The sequence below is a fragment of the Esox lucius genome, chromosome 22 (assembly GCF_011004845.1).
Source record: "Esox lucius isolate fEsoLuc1 chromosome 22, fEsoLuc1.pri, whole genome shotgun sequence".
Lineage (NCBI taxonomy): Eukaryota > Metazoa > Chordata > Actinopteri > Esociformes > Esocidae > Esox > Esox lucius.
The window spans coordinates 19,024,037-19,046,631 of record NC_047590.1 but is presented as its reverse complement, the minus strand read 5'-3'; the positions used below and the strand labels follow the sequence as shown (position 1 = coordinate 19,046,631).

General features: G+C 46.0%; 2 protein-coding genes across 2 annotated transcripts in view; both read left to right on the top strand.

Moving 5' to 3' along the window:
* The window catches only part of LOC106024153 (OX-2 membrane glycoprotein-like), a 100,567-nt gene that overhangs the window by 30,817 nt on the left and 47,155 nt on the right, over positions 1 to 22,595 (top strand). The window lies entirely within an intron of this gene.
* On the top strand, positions 9,608 to 15,599 carry LOC114830030 (HEAT repeat-containing protein 5A). Its single transcript, XM_034289589.1, has 8 exons — positions 9,608 to 9,642; positions 10,101 to 10,333; positions 10,861 to 10,973; positions 11,642 to 11,733; positions 13,294 to 13,467; positions 14,618 to 14,853; positions 14,931 to 15,175; positions 15,278 to 15,599. Exons 5-8 carry the CDS (start codon positions 13,350 to 13,352, stop codon positions 15,330 to 15,332), a joined length of 654 nt encoding a protein of 217 aa, XP_034145480.1. The 5' UTR covers positions 9,608 to 9,642; positions 10,101 to 10,333; positions 10,861 to 10,973; positions 11,642 to 11,733; positions 13,294 to 13,349; the 3' UTR covers positions 15,333 to 15,599.

The following is a 22,595-nucleotide window of genomic DNA, read 5'->3' as shown; positions in this document are numbered from 1 at the left end:
AAGCAAATCTTAGTTTGGTGCCTGAACACTTCTCTCAGTAACTTTTTATTTTTTCAGGTCTGATGTTCTAATGTTCACAATGATGGGGATCAGGGGATTTGAATTACAAATCACGAGGGAGATTTATAAAATTTTCGCTTCTTTAACTATTAGCTGTTTTAATATTAGAGTATTCCCTATTTGAATTGTAGCATTTATTTTAGTTGGTCTGGATTGAGTAAATTAAGACAATTACACCCTGTTTCCGGTGTTACTTTTTGTCCATAAGAGGGAACAACTTTTCTAATCACGAAGGACTAGACGCAGTCTGCTGCTCCAGTCCAATCACAAAACATAATTAGTTTACACACACTTCCCCACCCCCTTTGCCACAGAGTAAAACTCAAAGATCTGTTTGTTTTCTTACACTTAATTCACTTAATATAGAGCCAGGCTTCTACAATTTTCAGGCGGACACTTATACTTCGTGAATGTGTTACTTCAAACAGACCTTTCTGCTAAGTTTTTTCAGTTTAAAAATCCTCCCCACATTCCCCAGTCACTACAGAATTGGCGCTGATGGACGCTTCTCCTGTTTAAAACCACACTGCTTGAGCTCGCTTGCTCCCAATTCAACAACCCAATCTTATTTATGCAATTAGTTATTTACAGTTTATCACAAAACACACACTGCGCGAGTCGCTGCCATGGACTCAAATTATCAACACCATTCTATTTCAAAATATTTACAGTAGGCCTCTGTACTTTTTCTAAGTGTATATTCACACAATTCGACTATACCTATGTTCAAATTGATTCCTATTTCTGGCTATTAACCCGAGGAAAAAAACTGAAAGCCCTTCCAATGGCGCATCAACGTCCGTCGTCACGCCAACGTCAGGGTTACCAAGTCCTTACCTCCACAGCTGTAACAAGTAGATTACCTACAACTATTTTAAGCTGGCTTTAAAAAACAGCGTTGCCACCCACTCTACGCAAATTCTAAAATTTATAAATTCAAGAATGTGCCCAGCGCTAAGCAGACAACACCGAAGTCTTAATGTTTTATCTTCGTGCCTAACAGAGTCTATTACTCTGTTGCCGCCCCGCAGTCTTTTTATTTAAAATTTGACAGAGTCTAAACTCGGCTGACCCACCGGACCTTTTACGTTTACTGAAATTTTTCCAGGCGTCCCAATGCCTCCTTTTCAAGATCAGTTTTCAAAATGTATACATGTTCAACAGAGTAGCCCACAAAAATCAAGAATCCACACAGGTTTACCCTGGTCGTATCACATGAAATTAGGGTCTATGTATGTTGAACACGGCCTATTCTTTCAAGATCTCATACATCCAAAACTTAAGCATGTACCCCGGCCGTTCTCTCTCTGTCATGTTCCTGCTTTTATTGTGTGTTGTTTTGTTCATCTGCACTTCCTGTTTTATTTTGACATCATTAGTCGCTCTTATCCCAGGTCACTCGTCTTCCTCCCATCGTTTGCTTTCCCGCCTGTTTGATTACTGTCCCCGCCCCTAATGTGTTTCACCTGTTTGTTTTCAGCTTCCCCATTCATAAATACTCACCAGTCCCACTTCCCAGTGCCAGATTGTAGTTGAACTTATGTCACTCTCTCCAGCGTTTTCCTCCAGTGTTTGTTGTCCCGTGTTACTAGACCTCTTGCTTCGGTTCTCGACTACGATTTTTTGCCTGCCGTTTTTGTAACTCTGCCTGCATTTTGTTCTTGGAACAATAAAGACTGCTACTTGTGACACCCCTCTGAGTCGTGCATTTGAGTCCGCCGCTGTACCCTGTCAGTACAATCTGGCCAGAATGGACTCAGCCGACTCTGAGGCGATTCGGTCAGCTCTGCGCACTCAAGCTCACCGTCTGCATCAGCAGGAAGAACAACTCGCTGTTCTTCGGAACGAGCTGACGGCGATGGCTAATCGTCAGGAGAACCAAGTGATCGGAGTGAGTGATCAGCTTGCTCAGCTTGTCACACAGTTCCAGCGCCTTTCTACCAGAGAGTCGTCAGCTGGCTCTGGGACTGAGAGAGGAACCGCGGCCACCGCCGCTTCACGGACTCTAGGAGGGGATTCGACCGAGCCCAGAGCCTCCTCTTCGCCATTTCCGCACCTGGCTCGTCCAGAGAGGTTTTCTGGGGATTCCGGAGACTGCAGGGCATTCCTTACACAGTGTGAACTCCACTTTGAGCTGCAGGCTGCAGCTTACCCCTCTGATAGAGCCAAGGTGGCGTTTATCATTTCCCATCTGTCTGGAAGAGCAGAGTCTTGGGCAGCAGCGGAATGGAGCCAGAGGTCTGCCGTTTGCGACTCCTACACAGGTTTTACCCAGACTTTCGCACAGATCTTTCAGCATATTACTCCCGGTAGGGAGGCTGCCCGTGCTTTGGTGGGATTGCGGCAAGCCAGACGGAGAGTGTCGGACTACGCCATCGAGTTCCGCACCCTGGCTGCTGAGAGCGGCTGGAACGCTTGTGCCTTATCAGACGCCTTTTTGTGTGGATTATCAGCTAAAATGAAGGACCATTTAGCTCCGTTGGATTTACCGGCTGATCTGGATGCGCTGATAGCACTAGCCGTAAAGATCGACAAGCGACTGCTGGAGAGGGAGAGAGAGGAATCTCGGGGTGGTCGTTTTCCTAGCGACCATCAGAGGGAGCCATGGTTATCCAGAGCTGCTCAGCGCTCCCAACCTGCTCCGTCTGACCTCCGCCGTCTGGGGATGACTACTTCCAGAGCTCTTCATGACTCTCCTTCTGCCACACCGGAGCCTTCCCGACCTCCGACACCGTATTCCGGGATGGTGCCGGCTGAGGAGCCCATGCAATTGGGTAGAGCTCGCCTTTCTCCTGAGGAGCGTCAACGTCGCATGAGAGAGGGACGCTGCCTCTACTGCGCCCAGCTGGGTCATCGCATCGCTTTCTGCCCAGTAAAAGACGGGGCTCATCAGTAATCCAGAGGGCACTGGTGAGCCGTACACGCATTCCTAGTTGTCCCTCTCGTCCCAAGGTTGAGGTAACTTTGAGCAATGGTTCTGTGTCTCTCACGCAGGTGGTGTTGATGGATTCTGGCGCTGACACCAGCCTAATGGACACCAATCTCGCCAGAGAACTTCTTTTGGACTCCGTCCAGCTTTCCAAACCGCTGGAGGCAGCGGCTCTGGACGGACAGTTACTATGGAGTATCACTCACCGTACATCTCCAGTGACCGTGTCCTTTTTGGATGGTCACACAGAGACTCTAGCATTCCACCTGTTTGACTCACCTGCACACCCAGTGGTTCTTGGGTTTCCATGGTTCTCTACTCACAATCCACACATTGACTGGCTCTCGGGCAGGATTGTGAAATGGGGAGTGGACTGCAAACGGACTTGTTTTGCCTCTCGCTTGGAGGTGGGTGGCGATGTGACTGTTTCCCCCAACGGGTGTCAGGAGGGACCTACATCGGAGTTTCCCGATCTCACCGGCGTTCCTGAATGCTATTTGGACATTAAGGAAGTATTCAACAAGACCAAGGCCACGTCACTGCCCCCCCACCGACCTTATGACTGCGCCATTGACCTCCTGCCTGGTGCCTCTCCCCCCAGGGGCAGGTTGTTTTCTCTGTCTCCTCCTGAAATGGCGTCCATGACGGAATATATTGAGGCGTCGCTGAAGGCGGGTCTCATCCGTCCTTCTTCTTCTCCGGCTGGGGCTGGATTCTTCTTCGTGGGCAAGAAGGACAGATCCCTGCGACCCTGTATTGATTACAGAGGGCTCAATGACGTTACTGTTAAGAACCGCTACCCCCTGCCCCTGATTGCCACTGCCTTCGAACTCCTGCAGGGGGCCAAGATCTTCACCAAGCTCGATCTCCGCAATGCCTACCACTTAGTAAGGATCCGAAGTGGTGACGAGTGGAAGACGGCGTTCAATACTCCTACCGGTCACTATGAGTATTTGGTGATGCCGTTTGGCCTCACCAACGCCCCTGCGGTGTTCCAGGCGTTGGTGAACGACGTTCTAAGAGACATGTTGAACATTTTTGTGTTCGTCTATTTGGATGACATCCTCATCTTCTCCCCTGACCTGCAGACGCACATTCAGCATGTGCGGCGGGTGCTGCAGCGATTGTTGGACAATCAGCTTTATGTTAAGGCTGAAAAGTGTGTATTTCACGTTACCTCGGTTTCCTTCCTTGGTTTTGTGGTGTCCGAGGGGGAGTTCCGCATGGACTTGGAGAAGGTGAAGGCGGTGTCTGAGTGGCCCACTCCTACCAACCGCAAGCAGGTACAGCGGTTTCTTGGTTTCGCTAACTTTTACCGGAAGTTTATCAGGAACTTTAGCTCTGTTGCTGCCCCTCTCCATGATCTCACATCTGTCAAGGTGCCTTTCCAGTGGTCACTGCCTGCTGAACTGTCGTTTGCTCGCCTGAAGAAGTGTTTCTCCACTGCTCCTGTGCTCGTTCTGCCGGATCCGCATCACCAGTTCGTGGTGGAGGTGGACGCCTCGGACGTGGGTGTTGGTGCCGTTCTGTCCCAACGTTCCTCGGTGGATGGGAGGCTCCACCCCTGTGCCTTTCTGTCCCGCAAGCTGTCCGGGCCTGAGAGGAATTACAACGTGGGAAACAGGGAGCTGTTGGCTGTTAAAGTGGCCCTGGAGGAGTGGCGCCACTGGTTGGAGGGGGCGGAGCTACCTTTTTTGGTATGGACTGACCACAAGAACCTGGAGTACCTACGCTCGGCTAAGAGACTGAACGCACGTCAGGCGAGGTGGGCTTTATTTTTTACCAGATTTAACTTTACTCTGTCCTATCGTCCTGGCTCGAAAAATTTCAAACCTGATGCTCTGTCTCGCCTGTTTGACCCTGACCCATCGCCCTTGGCTCCTACCAACATTTTGCCTGACACCTGTATTATGGGGGCTGTTACTTGGGAGGTAGAGGCGAGGGTTAAAGAGGCATTGGAGGGGTTAACTGTTCCTGAAGGGTGTCCTCCGAACCGTTTGTTTGTCCCTCCTGAGCTTCGTTCCCAGGTCATTCATTGGGCCCATAAATCCCTGCTTACCTGTCACCCTGGATCCAAGAGGACCATGTTCGTGGTTAGGCAGCGCTTCTGGTGGCCTTCCATGAAGACTGAGGTTATGGATTACGTTGCGGCCTGTCCAGTCTGTGCTCGGAACAAGACTTCTCGCCAAGCATCTATGGGTCTTCTTCAGCCTCTGCCAGTCCCCAAGCGACCATGGTCGGACATCTCCCTGGATTTCGTCACTGGCCTACCCCCTTCTGACGGTAACACTGCCGTTCTTACGGTAGTAGACAGATTCACCAAGATGGTTCATTTTATTCCCCTGCCGAAATTACCCTCCGCCAAAGAGACAGCGGAGGTTATGCTCTCTCACGTTTTCAGACTTCATGGATTGCCCGCTGATGTGGTGTCGGATCGGGGTCCCCAGTTTGTGTCGCAGTTCTGGAAGTCGTTCTGTACACTGATCGGGGCCTCTGTCAGCCTGTCGTCTGGATATCATCCTCAATCCAACGGACATACAGAGAGACTCAACCAGGAGATGGTGACGGGCCTTCGCTGTTTGGTCTCCCGTAACCCAGCCACATGGTCCAAGCATCTGCTGTGGGTGGAATACGCACATAACACCCTGCCCTGCTCTTCCACTGGTATGTCACCATTTGAATGTGCCTATGGTTATCAACCCCCCATGTTTCCTGCACTGGAGAGGGAGGTCGGGGTCCCTTCTGCTGTGACTGTGGTCCGACGTTGTCGGAGAACGTGGACGAGGGCTCGTCAGATTCTCTTGAGGAGCAGGGAGGCATACAAGAGGCAGGCCGACCGGCGGAGGTCCGCTGCTCCTCGTTATCGTGTGGGTCAGAGGGTGTGGCTGGCTACCAAGGACTTGCCGCTGCGCACTGAGTGCCGTAAGTTGGCTCCTCGTTTTGTGGGTCCTTTCCCGGTGTCCAAAGTTATTAACCCCGTGGCTGTTGCGTTGAAGCTTCCCAGGTCCATGAGGGTTCACCCCACGTTCTATGTGCGCAAGGTCAAGCCCGTCAAGGAGAGCGTTTTGGTGCCGGCCTCGCCTCCTCCTCCACCACCTCCTGTATACTGTCCGCCGTCTCTTGGCAGTTCGGAAACGGGGTCGTGGACGTCAGTTCCTGGTGGACTGGGAGGGATACGGTCCGGAGGAGAGGTCCTGGGTCTCGGCCAGTAGCATCCTGGATCCCAGTCTCATACAGGATTTCTATAGGCTCCACCCTGGGGTCCCTGGGCCATCCGGTGTTCGGCCCTAGTGGGAGGGGTACTGTCATGTTCCTGCTTTTATTGTGTGTTTTGTTCATCTGCACTTCCTGTTTTATTTTGACATCATTAGTCGCTCTTATCCCAGGTCACTCGTCTTCCTCCCATCGTTTGCTTTCCCGCCTGTTTGATTACTGTCCCCGCCCCTAATGTGTTTCACCTGTTTGTTTTCAGCTTCCCCATTCATAAATACTCACCAGTCCCACTTCCCAGTGCCAGATTGTAGTTGAACTTATGTCACTCTCTCCAGCGTTTTCCTCCAGTGTTTGTTGTCCCGTGTTACTAGACCTCTTGCTTCGGTTCTCGACTACGATTTTTTGCCTGCCGTTTTTGTAACTCTGCCTGCATTTTGTTCTTGGAACAATAAAGACTGCTACTTGTGACACCCCTCTGAGTCGTGCATTTGAGTCCGCCGCTGTACCCTGTCACTCTCGGACTTCTAATGCGCACTTACCAGGCACCCTTCCTCTGGCTTTTAAGACAATCACAAACAATCACACACAATTCACAGACATTGCTTTTGACTTATCATTTTCAAAAGTTTTCAATTGGATATTACTTTTATCAATAACTTTTACAGATTTGAATAGACTTACGAGTTGATGGCTGTTGACTCTTACATCTAATTCATCCTACATAATCCTACGCCAAATTCGATTAAACAGGAATGGCTTACCTTTGAGATGGGCCCATGTAAAAGTCAAGCAGCAGCATCAACCTTTCAGTCCTTTCGAATCTACTCGTTCCTCCGTCCTCCTATCAGAAATCACGTGTATGGGGTCACCAATTGTTAAGAATTCTACGTGTATCAGAATTTCTGAAGAAAGAACTTTGTGACAACTGCTGTTGTAAAAAGGGCTTTATAAATAAATTTGAATGAATGAATGGCAATAATATATTTTCTTTTAAACTAGCTTCAATTTTGAAAGAATTGGATTGGGGAGTATGAACAGTGTGGTAGAAGCATTGAGTATTTTAGATACACGAGTGTAATATGTACATTATATGTACATTCCACTTGTAACATCCACTATTCTTAATGCCTGTAAATATCCTGCCCTCTTTTATTTGCACTTGGTTCGATGCTATTGTTTAGATTCTAACTGCATTTCGTTGTACTTTACTCATACTGTTCAATAACAATAAAGTTGAGTCTAATCTTAAGGGCTGCTTCCATATAATTACAATTTATTACCTGTAATGAACTGGTTGAGGTGGAATGACTCAAAAGAGTCACTCCGCCCTTAGTGATTGTGCCAGTTAAAATGTTAAAATTACTGATCCCACCCAATGTGGTCGTTGTCCATGGGCTCATACAGGCCCTGTAGTATCTCTGCCCTGTACGTGTGGAGGCATTAGAGTAGTGGGCCAAGGTGTCCTTGTTGACCATTAGCGGTGACCTGGAGACGCTGTGCTTTCACTCCTGCTGATGTCTAGACACCAGCCCCATGACCCAGCCCACTTTGTCCGCCCGAAACCACTTAAAGGCCTGACCCACGGTTTACACCTACCTGAACCGTGTACTGGCTCAGAACCAGCATCTCTGAACCAGCATCACCACTCTCAGAAACAACACAGGCTTGGGCATGCACAGGCTTTGGGCAAGGTGGGTATAAAGGAGTTTCTGTGCCATTACCTCTGACCAACAAATTGAGACAGAGTGGCTGGAACTGATGAGGGCCCAGCATGGTCATGGTAGCCAGTAAACATGCCTGCCTGACTGTCTGCCTGATTGACTGACTGTTGTACAGAGTATATATGCTTTACTCTGAATACACCCCACAAAACTGTAACTTGTGTGCTCACATGCAAGGGGCGCTTGAATCTGTTTTTTCAACTTCCAAGATTTAGAAATATATTCTACACTTTGTAAAGTGTCTTGGAATTGCTTCTAGTTGCTATTATGTATATTTTTTATTTTCTGTTATTATTTGTGCTTTATATATTTCCTAATTATTGTGTAGATGTTGCCTGCCATGTCTAATGCCATCTACGTAGTAGACTTTGGCTGGAATATAATATGGTGTCACTGCCACTGTGCTGATTGATTGGTTTCTGCATTTATGTTGGAATATACACAAACTAACCCATGACTGAAACGGGTAAGGGGCTCTAATAATAATAAGACTAACTGACAAGTACAGTTATTGAGCATTAATTGATGCCGTGAAAAAGTCCACTTTCTAAGGAAAAACAAGTAAAAATAAAGTCTGAAGAAACTTTGCAAAACATGGATAGCTGTTAATTGTTTCACTGTTGTTAAATCTTATTCAGCCTGCATGGAGAACAAGTCACAATAAAGCATCTTTGGGTATTTCGGAAGTCACATTGTTGCTTTTATCTTTTTATATTTCTCTGTGTTAGTTCCCAAAAATAGTATGCCTTCCGATCAAGAGATATATATAACTCAAACAAATATGTAAATAAGATTAAGCTACACTGTCATGGCAACCATAGTACTAGGTCAAATTGTATTGACCTCCGGATCTGAGCTACCACTTGTTCCAGTTCTGCCCAAATTTAAAGGAACAGAAGAGACACAAGCAACATCACCTTCTAGCTATCAGTAGCTGTGCCATAGATAAGACCATTTGAGGCCTGGCACCTTCTGTTGTGGTCGCTATTGTGTCTAAGAACAGGGCATGCTCACTAAGGTCTTTGCCTATCCTTGGCATCTGTGAACAGTCAAAATATAAATTTGGGCCTAGTCTAACAGTCCATTTATTGCATTGGATTTTGCATAGCAGTTAAGCAGGCTTCTAAACAATTATCAGAAAACAATTCATACAGACACCTATTGGTGTTCAAAATGCAATTATTACATGGTGAACTATTTTCTTAGAAAAATCTGTCCTCTACAGGGGCGTTTGGTCAATCACGGAGGCTACTGGTTATTCATTATCTGGTCGATCGCGACGTCAGACTTGAATGCTGAAACCATTTGTTAGTTATGTGTTTTTATTGCCTTACCTGCATTTTAACAGTAACACATTCACACATTTATATAAACACGATTGGTCATACAGAATAGACGGCAATACTTTTCCCGAAATTCTAACACTATCCAGACCAGTGTTTGAACGGGTGCGGTACCGCACTTCAAAAGGCGTTCAGAGGACGACGGGGGCGCTGGAAGCAATATTTCGGAAAGCGGGGCGTTGAATTTTCACAACGCCTTGCGGCGCCACGGGACAGAGGCGGATTGGTCATGTTGCATGTTTGAGAGCCAATGAGCTCGCGAGTTGCTTGTTAATTTCCGCCTCCAACATCGTCCTTTCTAGACTATACTGTAGACGTGTTTCACTTTTAAAAGCTGGTCAATCGCGGCGGCCACTGTCTGTACATGTAAAATCTGGTGGGTTGCAACGTCAGACTGCATGCTGAAACCATTTGTTAGTTATATGTTTTTAATGCCTTACTTGCAATTTAACAGTAACACATTCATACATTTATATAAACACGATTCCATCGCATCTTCCACTTTTTACAGCCTGTTGATTGCCGCGGCTACAGCTGGTAGTGAATAGCGACGTCAAACGTCCTGCTGAAGTGATTCGTTATTTACTTGCTATTTATTGTCATCATATTCTAAAACTATCTAAATAGGGTGATGGAGCATGTATAACGGTGGCTGAATGACTTATCTTGTTGAGATTGTAGTCATATTTTTTATATAGATTTATATTACAATTGTATATGACTGTATTAATTATACTTGTATTTGTTATTTTATTATATGACGATATAATACAGTAATGACTGTTGTATTGCAGTCATTGATAACGTGCGTGTATATTAATGTAAACCCCACAGAAGGATGGAGTATGTCCACAACCCTTCTTTCAGCATAGAGACCTCTGGTGAACTCACCCTGAGGGCATCTGATGAAGCAGTCATGGTTGCCAGGGCCAACCAGGAGAGCAACTACGCTTTTGTGGCTGAGAGGCCAGGAAAGGAGTTGGCTGATGCTGAAGTTCTGGTGGGAGCCTCTGGAGGAGACCTGGATGATGACCGACTAGTGGCCAGTGAGAGTGCCCTTCAGTTCGGTCAGTTTCATGGCAGAACCCTCCGGTGGCTGCTGAGCCACGATGTAGGCTATGCCGTGAAAATATTTCATATCTAGTACGATAACATACGCACACACACAGACACACACACTCTATATCGATCTGCATTGAACAAAATGTGTCATTATCTCAACCACCTGCACAGCTATTGCAGCTTGTTCCCCGAGGTCCAGAGGGCAGTAGAGGAGCGCAGGGTTCTGGGTGGAACCATGCCCCCTCAACCTGACCTAGACCACTCACACCTTTTTGGCTTTGGGGAACACAAAAAACTCACCTACAAGGAGCTTTACGAGGCAACAGACAGGGAGAGGAAGAGGTATAGTGACTTTCATTTGCACCTTTGCTAAAACATTGTCTTTAACATCCCCACGCCCTTCAACTTGACTTGTTGTTGGCTTGTTTTTGGAAATATCTGTCAGACTGACCGGCTGAGCAGGCTTTTGCACATGAAGTTAGCATTCCATTTTTTATATAATGATTTATATATATATTACTTTCTAATGCAGCTATTTGACCTGATTCCGGAATATACATGTGTAGCAGGGGACATCAATGGCTTGCTTCAAAGTCTATATCCAGTGCAGAGACAAAACTGCTGCTGAAGCATCTCCTAATCAGGGTAACTATATATTCTGATCTTGACTTTGATGTCTTTTGTTTCAGTCATACAAGCTGTAAATGAAAAAGTGCAGCAATTTAGTGTGTGTGTCTCTGTCTGTCTGTGTGTATGTGTGTGTGTGTGTGTTTGTAATTTAAAAGCTGTTAAGCTATCTGATCAGGAATTACTGGCTGTCATCATGGAACTAGAACAAGGAATGTTTCTGTTTTAGACAGAGCTAGTAGAGAAGAATACTAGTATCAAATGAACTGTGACCTATTCTTTTTGTGTTAATCTCATTGTTAGCTATAACAGGTTACACTTTAAAGTGGTATAGGTAAGCGGTTATTTCTAAAACACCTAGTAGTTGGCCTTAGAAATCTTTGTAGAATGAGTCACTCATTTTTGTCTGTTTTGCATGGCATTTATTAGCCATTTCAGTCTTTTCTATTGTCAACTGCACATCACTTCGTTTTGGGTTATTCGTTGCTTGATTACTTGCTCTATCACTGTCTTCTGCTGCTTATAAAATGTAGATTTGTATGCAGCCAATATTCAATCATTCTAATGATCGAACTACATCAAAGTGCATGGTTGTTTTACAGGCTTTTTATCTGAAGCTTTATTGTAAACAGTAATGTCATCGATGGGACTTTTTGTGATCCTAATTTCTATGCTTTATGTTGCAGTTCCTACTGTGCCAGCGCCTACTGCCCCTCCTCAGACCCGGTCCCTCTCCCAGCCAGGAGGTGAACCAGTTCTGCCAGATTCTGGCAGTTCGGTAAACACATCAGCTGAGCTTCATAGCATATTTTTTGTGAGGTGCAGGGCTCGACAATAATGATGGCCCGGGGCCAGTAAAAAGTAACGTTGGGACAGTAGAACTAGTTGTCCTGATCAGGCCAGTGCAAAAAATATTATTGAATTTATTTTACAATCACATTATAAACTCAACATCCTGCAGTTGTTTTGCATCTCTTGGCACCCACCGTTGGCCAATCAAGAGTTGAGCAGTGATGTGACGAGTGGTTGTCAAATATTATTTCTCTAATCTCAATAGATTATATTAAACAACTGGCGATAGACACTGAAAGTGAACACTTTAGTCCGTGTACCCCATGGACAACCTTATAGAACCTTAAACAGATTAATGGATAAAAGTTTCTGCGTGTCGTTATTACAGACTGTAAAAAAAATATGGACGTTGTAACCGTGACGTCACCCATAGGTGTCTGAAGACCCATTTTGAAGCTCATTTTTGGCGGAGATGGTTTTCGCCATCTTGGCAGCGCGTCACTCGGCCGGATACCCAAAAATGGGAAAAGAAGTGGGGCGTGGGTGCAGCTGAGGTGCCTGGTTGCTTAGCCTTTGCTAACATTACCAAGTTAACAAAGGCTAAGAAGCTAGGCTAAATGCTACCAGTATGCTACTCTGTGTTGCTAGCGGTTGATAGGCATTCACTGTAATGTTACCTGCTTACACTTGAGGCAAGGTAACCTGAAACTATACAACAAAACATGAATGCTTAAAATGCTTCAGCATTTTTGTAATATATTAATGTGGTAATTTTGCAACTCTAGATTTTGTTGAGATGATAGACTGTAAAAAATAGGTAGAGACTCGCAGATTATATATTAGATTTTCACATAACTTTAGTTATGAGCATTGACAGTATGGCTATGAGTCGTTTATTTGGATGTCACTTTTATAAAGACTGGAGTTAGCTGGGGCGCTGCCAGAAAGGACAAACCGCTAGGAGTGACACGAGTGACAGCAACAGCACCACACCTGCCACTCCATAGGCCGCGCCCCTTAAAGATGTTTATTTTGTATTTTTTTAAATTTCTGCTGTAAAGTTGGGCATTTTTCAGCCTCGGAGTTTGACCCTTTGATCAAACCTCTCTGTTTTGCAAGGTACGTTCATGAGCAACTGGGAGGTGGGAAAGTTCCAACCTCTGAGTGGGAGAATACACGTGAACGCTTTTTGAATGCTCCGATAAGTAACGTTAGGTTTGACGTCACCCGAGTTGGCAGCGTAAGGAGTAGAAGATTAAAAAACAAAAAAGACTTGGTCCGTGCACAAATAAACCACTATATTTGCTTATTTGGGTCATACTCATTTGCGTAGATTGTGGATGCTTCGTGGCAGAGCTGTAGTACTCGAGGCCGGTCTAGTTCAAAGTGACTATTACCTCAGGCCTTATCGTTTAATACAGCAGCTAATATTTCATATTTCAGTTTAAAGTCATGAAATGTGGTATGGGTTTCTCTCGGTACCAGCCTTCATTTTCTTTATGCTTTCTAATCTGGGTATGTGTGGTTCTGCCCCCCCTCCCCCCAGACGAGGGCCAGTTGGTGTCGGCCCTACGGACATCATGCCTGGTGGATTGTGCCCTGATGCAGGACAGCCCTGATTGTCTTGTCCAGACCCAGGCTATATCCTGTCTGCAGCAGCTGCACATGTTTGCCCCGTGCCACGTCAACCTGGTTAGCCTGGTGCCCAGCCTGTGTGTAGGTATGGCCTAAGCTACGGTGTCTTTCTGAAACTATTCAGACCCCTTCGCTTTCTCCCCATTTTCTTGTTTTATATTCATATAATTTATTTTCATTTGCCATCAGTCTTGTTAGATTCTGTCCATTTTTGATCCATGAACAAATGTAAAGTAACCGGAAGTCAGGGGAGAGCCTTTATTCAGCATGAGTCCAAAATGTTAACCTTCCATAATTCTTTCATTTTTCTCTCCAATGATTACATTGTAAACACAGTCTTTTATACCAGGACACACAGGAGGTGGTCAGTGTTCATAGCCAACCATAAGTAACCATAGAAATAGTTTATCTTACAAAATACCCTTGTATGGTGTATTCCAACCTATGACCCAAGGGTCTATTCACAGAGTCCTATGACAGTCTTGTTGTCACCACTCTCTCGCTCTCTAGTCAGATGTGACCATAAAGGAGGTTGTTTAGCCTGCTGGATCGGGAGTCAGACAGCAGGGTGTTCTCAGTGACCTGAGGGACCTGAGGAGAGTACACCAGCTCCTGGCCTCTTCTCTGGTCAAGATCCAGACAGGGAAAGAGGTGCCCAGTCAAGTGTACAATGAGGGGACATCCACCATGGAGACGCTAGCGGTGCTAAAGGCCTGGGCTGAGGTAACTGGCCACCGGCTGATCCCCTAAAACGTACACTAACTATACATCCAAGCCTGTCCTCTAGTAGTCCAATGCAGGCCAAGTCTCCATCATTACAATTGAATCCTCTGAGTTTATTCGGTACTGCCCACATCCTCCACTATGTCTGAGCGGAAAATGAATCCTGGATACATCACAGCTGATCTCTTATTCCTCATAGACACAGTTTGCACCTAAACTGTTCATTTAATTAAGTGTCCTCACCCAGGTTTACATTGTAGCCAGAGGGCTGGGGCTGCTGAAGCTGGTCCAGACAGACTTGGCTGCGCTGAGCCGCCTGTGGCTGGCCGCCCTGTAGGACTATGCTGTTCTCACACTGCCCCAGGACTAGTCGTTGCAGCTGCCTGCCGCAGGTCAGGACACGCGACCACAGACGCTGATGCATTCCGGAGCCGCCGTGTTCCAGGCATCACACTGGATGGATTGCGTGGGAGGAGCGTGCTCTGCTGGTAATAAACATCTGTCACTCCCAGGAGGGTCCTTCTACACGGCTAAGACGGGGGAGCAGGCCAGACCCCACTACTACAGCTCCTGGGCTCTTATCCTCCACGGCAAAGCCCTGTGGCTCAGCAGCACCGGCTTCATCTTGGCGGACGACAGCTTCACCAACCTGTCCCGGCCCATCACCCCCATGGGCCAGTCCGCCTCCCTGGCCTCAGTCAAGTCCCCTGAGGACGTCAGCGCCGACCGGCTGCACTTTATCCTGGGTGTTAAAGACACCCTGTTGAGGCCCGTGTCTTCCCTACTGCCGGCCTTGGTCGTTTCTAATTAACGTCTCCCTCCTAGAAAGATGCCTTCCTGTGTTCCCCTCACTCCCATAACCAGATGGAGAACATCTCCTCCGGTCTCCACGCCCTGCAGGCCCTGCTCCAAGACCCGTGGCCCCGGTCGAAGGTGAGCGGGGAACTGCTGAGCATGCTCCACGGGCTGCTGGTGACCCGGGAGGCCACGGCGGTGCAGCTGGCCGTGCTCCAACAGGTGGTGAGCGCCGCCCAGGAGCATGTCAGCAGAGAAAGGCCACAGCGCCGAAGGTGAGTGGAGCAGGAGGAGCTCGGTCAGTCATTCGATGTAATAGCAGTGTGTTCAAGTTATATGCCCACTTGCGGTTCTTATATCTTTTTGAATTTTGTCAGAACATCTCTTTCTCTCAGTGGATGTCGGAGCGGAGAAAAAGGAAACAGTGCCTGAGTTCTGGGAGGGCCGGGATATCGGTGGCTCGGTTCCGGGAAGGTCTATGGTGTTTGGGGCCCTGAGGCTGTGCCTGTGTGTACTGGTGTGTAAACCTCCCCAGCTCGGCCCCAAGCTGTCCCCATGGCTGTGTCCCAAGGCTGCCCCCCCCCTCTCCCCCTCAGCTCAGGGAGGGTTCTCCCCTTCTACATCCTGTGTATTATCCCCATCTTATGCTGCCTCTCCTCTGTCCATCTCTCCTTTTCTACCTCCCCCCCTCCCTAATTCCCTCCCCCCTCCATACCTCCCTTCCCTCCCTCCCCCTCCCTTCCTATCTCCCCCCCACCCTCCATCCCTCCCCCTCCCTTCCTATCTCCCCCCCACCCTCCCTCCCTCCCCCTCCCTTCCTATCCCCCCCCCTCCCTCCAACTCTCCTCTCCTACTTCCCTCCCCCTCTCCCCCCCACTGGAAATTGACTAAAATGCTGATCATTTCCAGAGCATGCTCAGGAAATGACGGTAAGAGAAGCAGCATTCCCTGTTCATGTCGTGATCTTCATCCGTGGTGCGGCCCTTCTTCCTTTTGATGGAGCTCTGCAGACGTCTCCAGATGGACTTCTTGGCTTGTTTGTCCTCGACATCCCCGGACAGATCATCAGCCACCTGGAGAGTCTCCTCAGGGATGCTGGCAAGGGTCTGTCTTGACTGGGCCCAGATTTTACCGGAGCCTTTTCTCTCCACATCCAGGTCCTGGGCTGGACAGGGGAGTACCCTGATTAGGCGGGTGCATCTTGGCCCGTCCCTGACGGTCACCCAAGTGTCTGTGGCCAGTGGGTGATCCTCAATGTGGTTCTCCACAGAGGAGAGCACATCCACCTTGTTGTGCCTTTTGAAGTAGGTTTTCAGCCTCTTCCAGAGGGACTTCCTGGCCTTCCTGGGTGCAGCATCCCCAGCCAGCTCAATATTCAGCTGGAAATCCTGTTCTGAGGACACTGACCGGGCCAACCGGGTCCGGGGATTACCAGACTGCTTTTTCTCCACCTCCACAGATGGTACCCTCTTGTGGCGGGTAATGATATATTCAGACATTGGGTAAATGCTGAAGGGCCAGGAGTCCTCAAGGCAGTTACTGGATTCTTGGCTGGTCAGGTTGCCTTCTGCTTTGTCCAAGGCGGCCATCAAAGTGGGTGGGGGGGCAGGTGGGCAGATCATGGTCCGGCCCCTGGTAGTTCTGGGCCGAGCTGATCGGCAACGTGTGTGCATAATCTCAATGAAATGGTAAGCTAGAGTATTGGCTGGATATTCAGAAAAACACTGGCTGTATTGGTTGAGTGATAATAATGTTAGGCAAGACAGTTGTTCAGCCTTTTTATAGTGCAGCCCATTATGATGCAATAATCCATGTTTAGAACCTACTGTTTAGTTCTGCTTCCACACCCCACCAGGACCAAAAACATGCTTCTTTCTCTATTTAGTTCTACTTCCACACCCCAGAAGGACCAAAAACATGCTTCTTTCTCTATTTAGTTCTACTTTCACACCCCACCAGGACCAAAAACATACTTGTTTCTCTATTTAGTTCTACTTCCACACCCCAGAAGGACCAAAAACATGCTTCTTTCTCTATTTAGTTCTACTTCCACACCCCAGAAGGACCAAAAACATGCTTCTTTCTCTATTTAGTTCTACTTCCACACCCCAGAAGGACCAAAAACATGCTTCTTTCTCTATTTAGTTCTACTTCCACACCCCAGAAGGACCAAAAACATGCTTCTTTCTCTATTTAGTTCTACTTTCACACCCCACCAGGACCAAAAACATGCTTGTTTCTCTATTTAGTTCTACTTCCACACCCCAACAGGACCAAAAACATGCTTGTTTCCCTGTTTTGTTTTATTCCCGCACCCCACCAGGACCAAAATAAATGCTTCTTTCACTGTTTTGTTGTATTCTCACTTCCCACCAGGACCAAGGACCACTGGTGTTTTCTACGGTGGTGTTATTAACCCGAGGCTGATTGTCATCTCTTTTCTCCCCATAGGCAGTGAGTCCATCCTGCCTACAGTATTATACCTGTTGATGGGTGTGCTGAGGGTGTTGGCGCAGCAGTCATGTCAGTGTGGGGCTCTGGACCTGGTTGTCACGGCAGCCCCGCAGGCCCTGAGAACCGTGCTGTCGTCCCTGATAAGTTGCTCGGAGAAGAGCCGCGGGGCCTGGGCCCACCTCCTGCGCTGCGCCCTCAACACCCTGCTGGACTGCTGGGACTCTGGTACGGGAGACCCACCAGCACACCACCACACAGGAGTCACACAGCTGACTGCAAACATCACAGCCTTTGGTTTGCAAGTTTATACAAACGTCACCCCATCATACATTTGTTAATTACAGAGTTTGGCCTTTGGCTTTAATAGTCAAAGTGCATCTCTGAACGCTCTGAAATTGGATTACGGTCAGTCAGACTGTGATTGGATGTTAGATTCTCTTTGTTTTACCACGCAGGCCAGCCCTGTGGTAAATGAGGCCAGTCACTTGACTCCCCTCACTATCTTCCTGCTATCTGCCAGTCCTGAGGTCACCACAGTCCAGCCCCTGCAGGCATTCTACATAGACAAGTTTAAAACCAATCAAGTTCACCATAAGAGCGAGATCCTGCAGACACTCTGCACTCTGTGGAACCGGTTCGACACCTGTGGGCTACAGCATTGATAGTTACGTAACGTTAATTCTAGCTAGCCAGAAGGCTAACATTACCTCAGTTACACAAAAGTAAACCTCTAAGCAGAGCTGTGTTCGAGACCTCCTAGAGCGAGACAAAGTCAAGACCAAGACCGAACCAAATCGAGTCCGAATCAAGACCAAGACCAAAGGGAGACCAAGATGAGACCGAGATAGGAACAGCAGGGAAAGGGTTGAGTCCAACAGTAATCTGACATGATTGACTTCAAGAGAGGACTGCATGCAATAGCAGTGATCCATGTGTGTGTCTATAGCAGACACCTTTTAAGAATCACCATGTATCAGGAGACTGTAAACTGTAATTTCAGTGCTCCATATCTAATAAAGCTCATTTTATGAAGATTCAAGAGACCTGTGGCAAGATATCAGAGAAACAGAAAATATTTGGCATGTCGATGAATGCCAATTTGTTTTTGCTGTCGTTTGTTTGTTTTACTTTTTACTTTTACTTTGTTTCTAAGGTCTAAGGTGTGTGAAGGTAATATCACTGCATGCTACAAAGCAACTGCAGTGCTGAGCAAAGGCACATAAAATGATCCGTTTTGCTCACAGATTCAATAGGTTTCAATAGGTAAAGTGGTCCTTTTTAGGAAAATATATTTGATTTGGTCATACTGAGAGGGAAGGGCAGTAAAGCACTAGGATAAGACCTCAACTGGCAGCATGGATATTAAAGAACCAGTAGGAGTTCTATGTGTTGATATTGGTTGGAAATAGTTTTAGGTATTAAATCACTTTTATTGAAGTACAGCTGGTAAGACTGAGTAAAGAATGAGAAAATCATTGGAACTTAAATATATTAAGGCATTACACTTCCACTATTAATAATATACTGTATTTCAAATAAATTGTATTAAGCTGTGTTGAAATTTTACTAGCGACTTAACCTATTTGAGTAGTTAATTAACAGTAGCTTATTGATGGTATGTAAACAAATGTCAATCATATAGTGGAGTTTCAGAAAGTTAGCACTACGAATTAAAGTGTTTCTGCAATAAAAAAATACATCTGGTACAAAGGACGCTGTCCTGCTTTTGGCTTAGGCTGTTAGGCACTTTACAGTAGTTAGGAGGATACTGTAAAATTCCAGCCTATATGAAATGTAACCTGGCCATTTGTATTGTAAACTGTACAAATGAAAATATTGGTTGCAATGAACACATTTTCTAATGGATGTGGATGAATAAAGCCTGAAATTCTTTGAAGAATTTGTTTGTCTTTTTTGTTGCTTCGTTTTTCTTTGTAACACGAGGATCTGACATCATGCAGGTAGCTACCTCCTGGAGGTCCAGGTACAAGAATCACCTATCAGAGCTTGTTTGTTCGTATTGTCACTCATCTGTTCCCCATGGCTTACGCGGCTCCCGGGAAAGTAGTTTGTCTCTGCGGGTAACCAGATTAGGAATTTCACCGTGGCCGTTGCCCTTTGCTCTGTCTGCAATGCCCCGAAAATCATTGTACGTCCTACGGCCACCATGGCCTTTGTGTCCCTGTCAGTGGCGTCGTTAGGCCTGGGCATACAGGGCTATAGCCCCAGGTCTTTTGTGAATAGCCCGGATCTCAAATTGACCAAAAATAATAATAATAAAAAATTGCTCATCTATACTTCCGATCGCACATTATGACAATGTAGAAGTGTTGGCCACATTTTCCGCATTTACATTCAAAACCCTATACTTTCAGTCCCGGGCGGGAAGGGAGGGTGGGCTAAGCCCCGAATGTATTGTGATCCTATAGCCCCGGATGCCTAGGCCTAACGACACCACTGATAGTAGCCCTTGTTTCTTCGTGTGTCAACAAGTTTGGTTGCTTACTATTTTTTGTTTCTTCGTTTATCCTCAAGTTCGGATGTTAGCTAACTTGTCTAAATCGTGTTTCTTAGTGTATCAACAAGTTAAAATGTTATAATATGTGCTTAGTCCTTGTAACTTTTCTCAACTGACACGTAACATTAGCTAAATCGTTTTTTTTTTGGCAAAGTTATCCACATCATGTGGATAACATTACTCTTGGCAGTAAATTTAGACTAGCTAAACCTGCACTTGTTACAATTCCGTTACTGAGGATTCTGTGTATCCACATTGTTCTTAGCTAGCCTGTGTGTGTCTTATGCTGCTGTTTTTTTAAACCTCTTTTCTAAACATTGCTTTCAGGTGTTGACGTTTTCTGTAGTTTTGTTCCCGGAGGAGGATGACTGTGTGGCAGTAGTTCCACCCCTGTGTCTCAAAGGAGGACTTTGCTACTTGCCACCAAACAGCATCACCAGCAGGAAGTCTTCATCCACGACAAGTTTGCCAGAACTTGTTCACCACCTGAAGACGCCTGGGAGACTGTCCCTTATATGCTTATTAAGCATGCAGGTAAATTGGAAAACGTAATAACAATTTGAAACTTGGAATTAAAATATGTTTTGCAGGGTAAATGCTTATAAAAGCAGACACTACGATTTGAGTTTTGATTGTAAAATAACCAGATATTTAGGACTGAATAATAAACTGTCTGTCTTTACTTTCAGAACATTTGGAGAAGATCAAGCGGCTGACTGAAGAGAAGGTCAAGCTGAGGGCACAGCTCGCTCTACAATCAGGTAAAAACAAGACTATAGTTACACTAGCATCTTGTCTTCATGAAAATGCATGTCTGGACGTGTGCCCTTTTCTAAAATGCAATCAGTCTTTCTGAAATTACATGTATATGGCAGTTTTGTTTATTTCACTTTTAAGCTATTGAGATTTCATTGTGCTTTTTAGGTTCTGATAAACGTCTGACTGAAGAGAATGTCAAGCTGAGGGCGCAGCTGGCTCTACAATCAGGTAAAAACAAGACTATAGTTGCGCTAGCATGTTGTCTTCATTAAAAATGTAATTTGTCTTGAATGTCATGCAATTCTCAAAATCATGTCAGACCATTTAAGTACAATATCTGATTACTGTATTACTGTATAACCGGGATGCCACTGACGAGGCTGTCCAGAACCAGGTCCCCAGGTACCAGAAAGGGGCAGCTGACCGTGCAGGTGGGAGAGGTATCCTCTTAATATATTTATAGCTCTGTGTGAATGTTCTTAATTCTGACTGTAGTTGTAGTGTTATGCATCCATTCATAAGCTTATTGCACTGATGTATGTATGATATTCAATTACTATCGATTGCTGCTAGGCCATACTTATTTATATTACTGCCATTCAAGACCTTGTTTATTTTGTATTGTATTAAGTTAATAATTGTTTCCATCTGTTGCTGGACATTTCAATTCATTTGCACATGTTTATTTTGTATGCTTGCTGTATAATGCATGTTTTCTTGTATGCATCTTGCACTATTTGAAATAAATTGTTTAGATTTTATTCAGTTCATTGTCATTTGTGATGTGACCAATATTACTATAAAGGATTATTATAAATAAAACCTAATATTGGGGCGTGAGGCATCCCGCTGGGTTTATAAAAGCGGCTAGCAGCCATTGGGCCACTGGTGAGCCGCTGATCAGGGTATAGTTAGAAGGCATTGTCATGAAAGCGGCCCACCGGCGGCCTGACTGCGACGCGCGCTATAAAAATACGCGGCTGCCGCCGGTGGCCCGCTTGCCGAACGCTTTGCAGAAACTCTCGACGGCCGCAGCAACAAAACGCTTGTGGGCCACTGGCGTGTTGCTTGCTGGGTTGGTATATCCAGAGGTCTTGGGGAATTACCTAGGTAAAATAAAAATGAAAAATGTGTCTATAGCCTATGACAGACTGCATATTTCCAAATTTCAGGTTTGAGAAATATTGTTTTAAATTCCATTAAAATAAGTCATTTAGATAAGTTTCTATGGGCTGAATTTACGGCTTACTATTCCCGTGTCAGAGCAGAGTCCTTGAGTTTAGATGGGACTGCATGCAGGGACTGTCAAACGTTGTCAGAGAAGTGCAGGAAAAGGTCCCCCTCAAGTATCCAACGGTTAGACAGATGGAGCGTTTGGACCCCTCATGTTCAAGGACCCAGACTGGTGCAAGAGACAGATGAAATGTCTTGTTCAGACGTTTCTGCAGGGCAAAAAGCTGGCAGGAGGTGTTTCTACTTCTAGAAAATATTTTTGAACAAAAATAAGAGGTCTGCACTGAATATGTGTTAGAACTGTTAAGTGGAGTTCTGTAAACGCTGTCAGTGTATTACAGCCAGGCTTTTGCTGCACCTTTAAAGCTGAAGGATGTAACTTTCAAAACAGGAAGTATTTCCACCTAATTTTCCCAGAAATCTCGTCTGTCGCTGGTGTGATGTCAGTTCACTCTTAAAGACCCACACGTTATCTGTGCACTTTATTTAGCTCATGTAAAAATGAAAATCTTCATCCGACCAGGTGAGTTGACATACAATTATTTAAATTATATACCAACATTAAACTAAATGTATCTGATGTACAGTGGATATAAAACATCTACAAACCCCTGTGATAAAGTTAATCATGTCAGAACTTTTTCCACTTTTAATGTGAACAATTCAATTGAAAAACCAACTGACATTTTTGACTGGAACCATGTCCTGGGGCCTGTTGCACAAAACCAGGA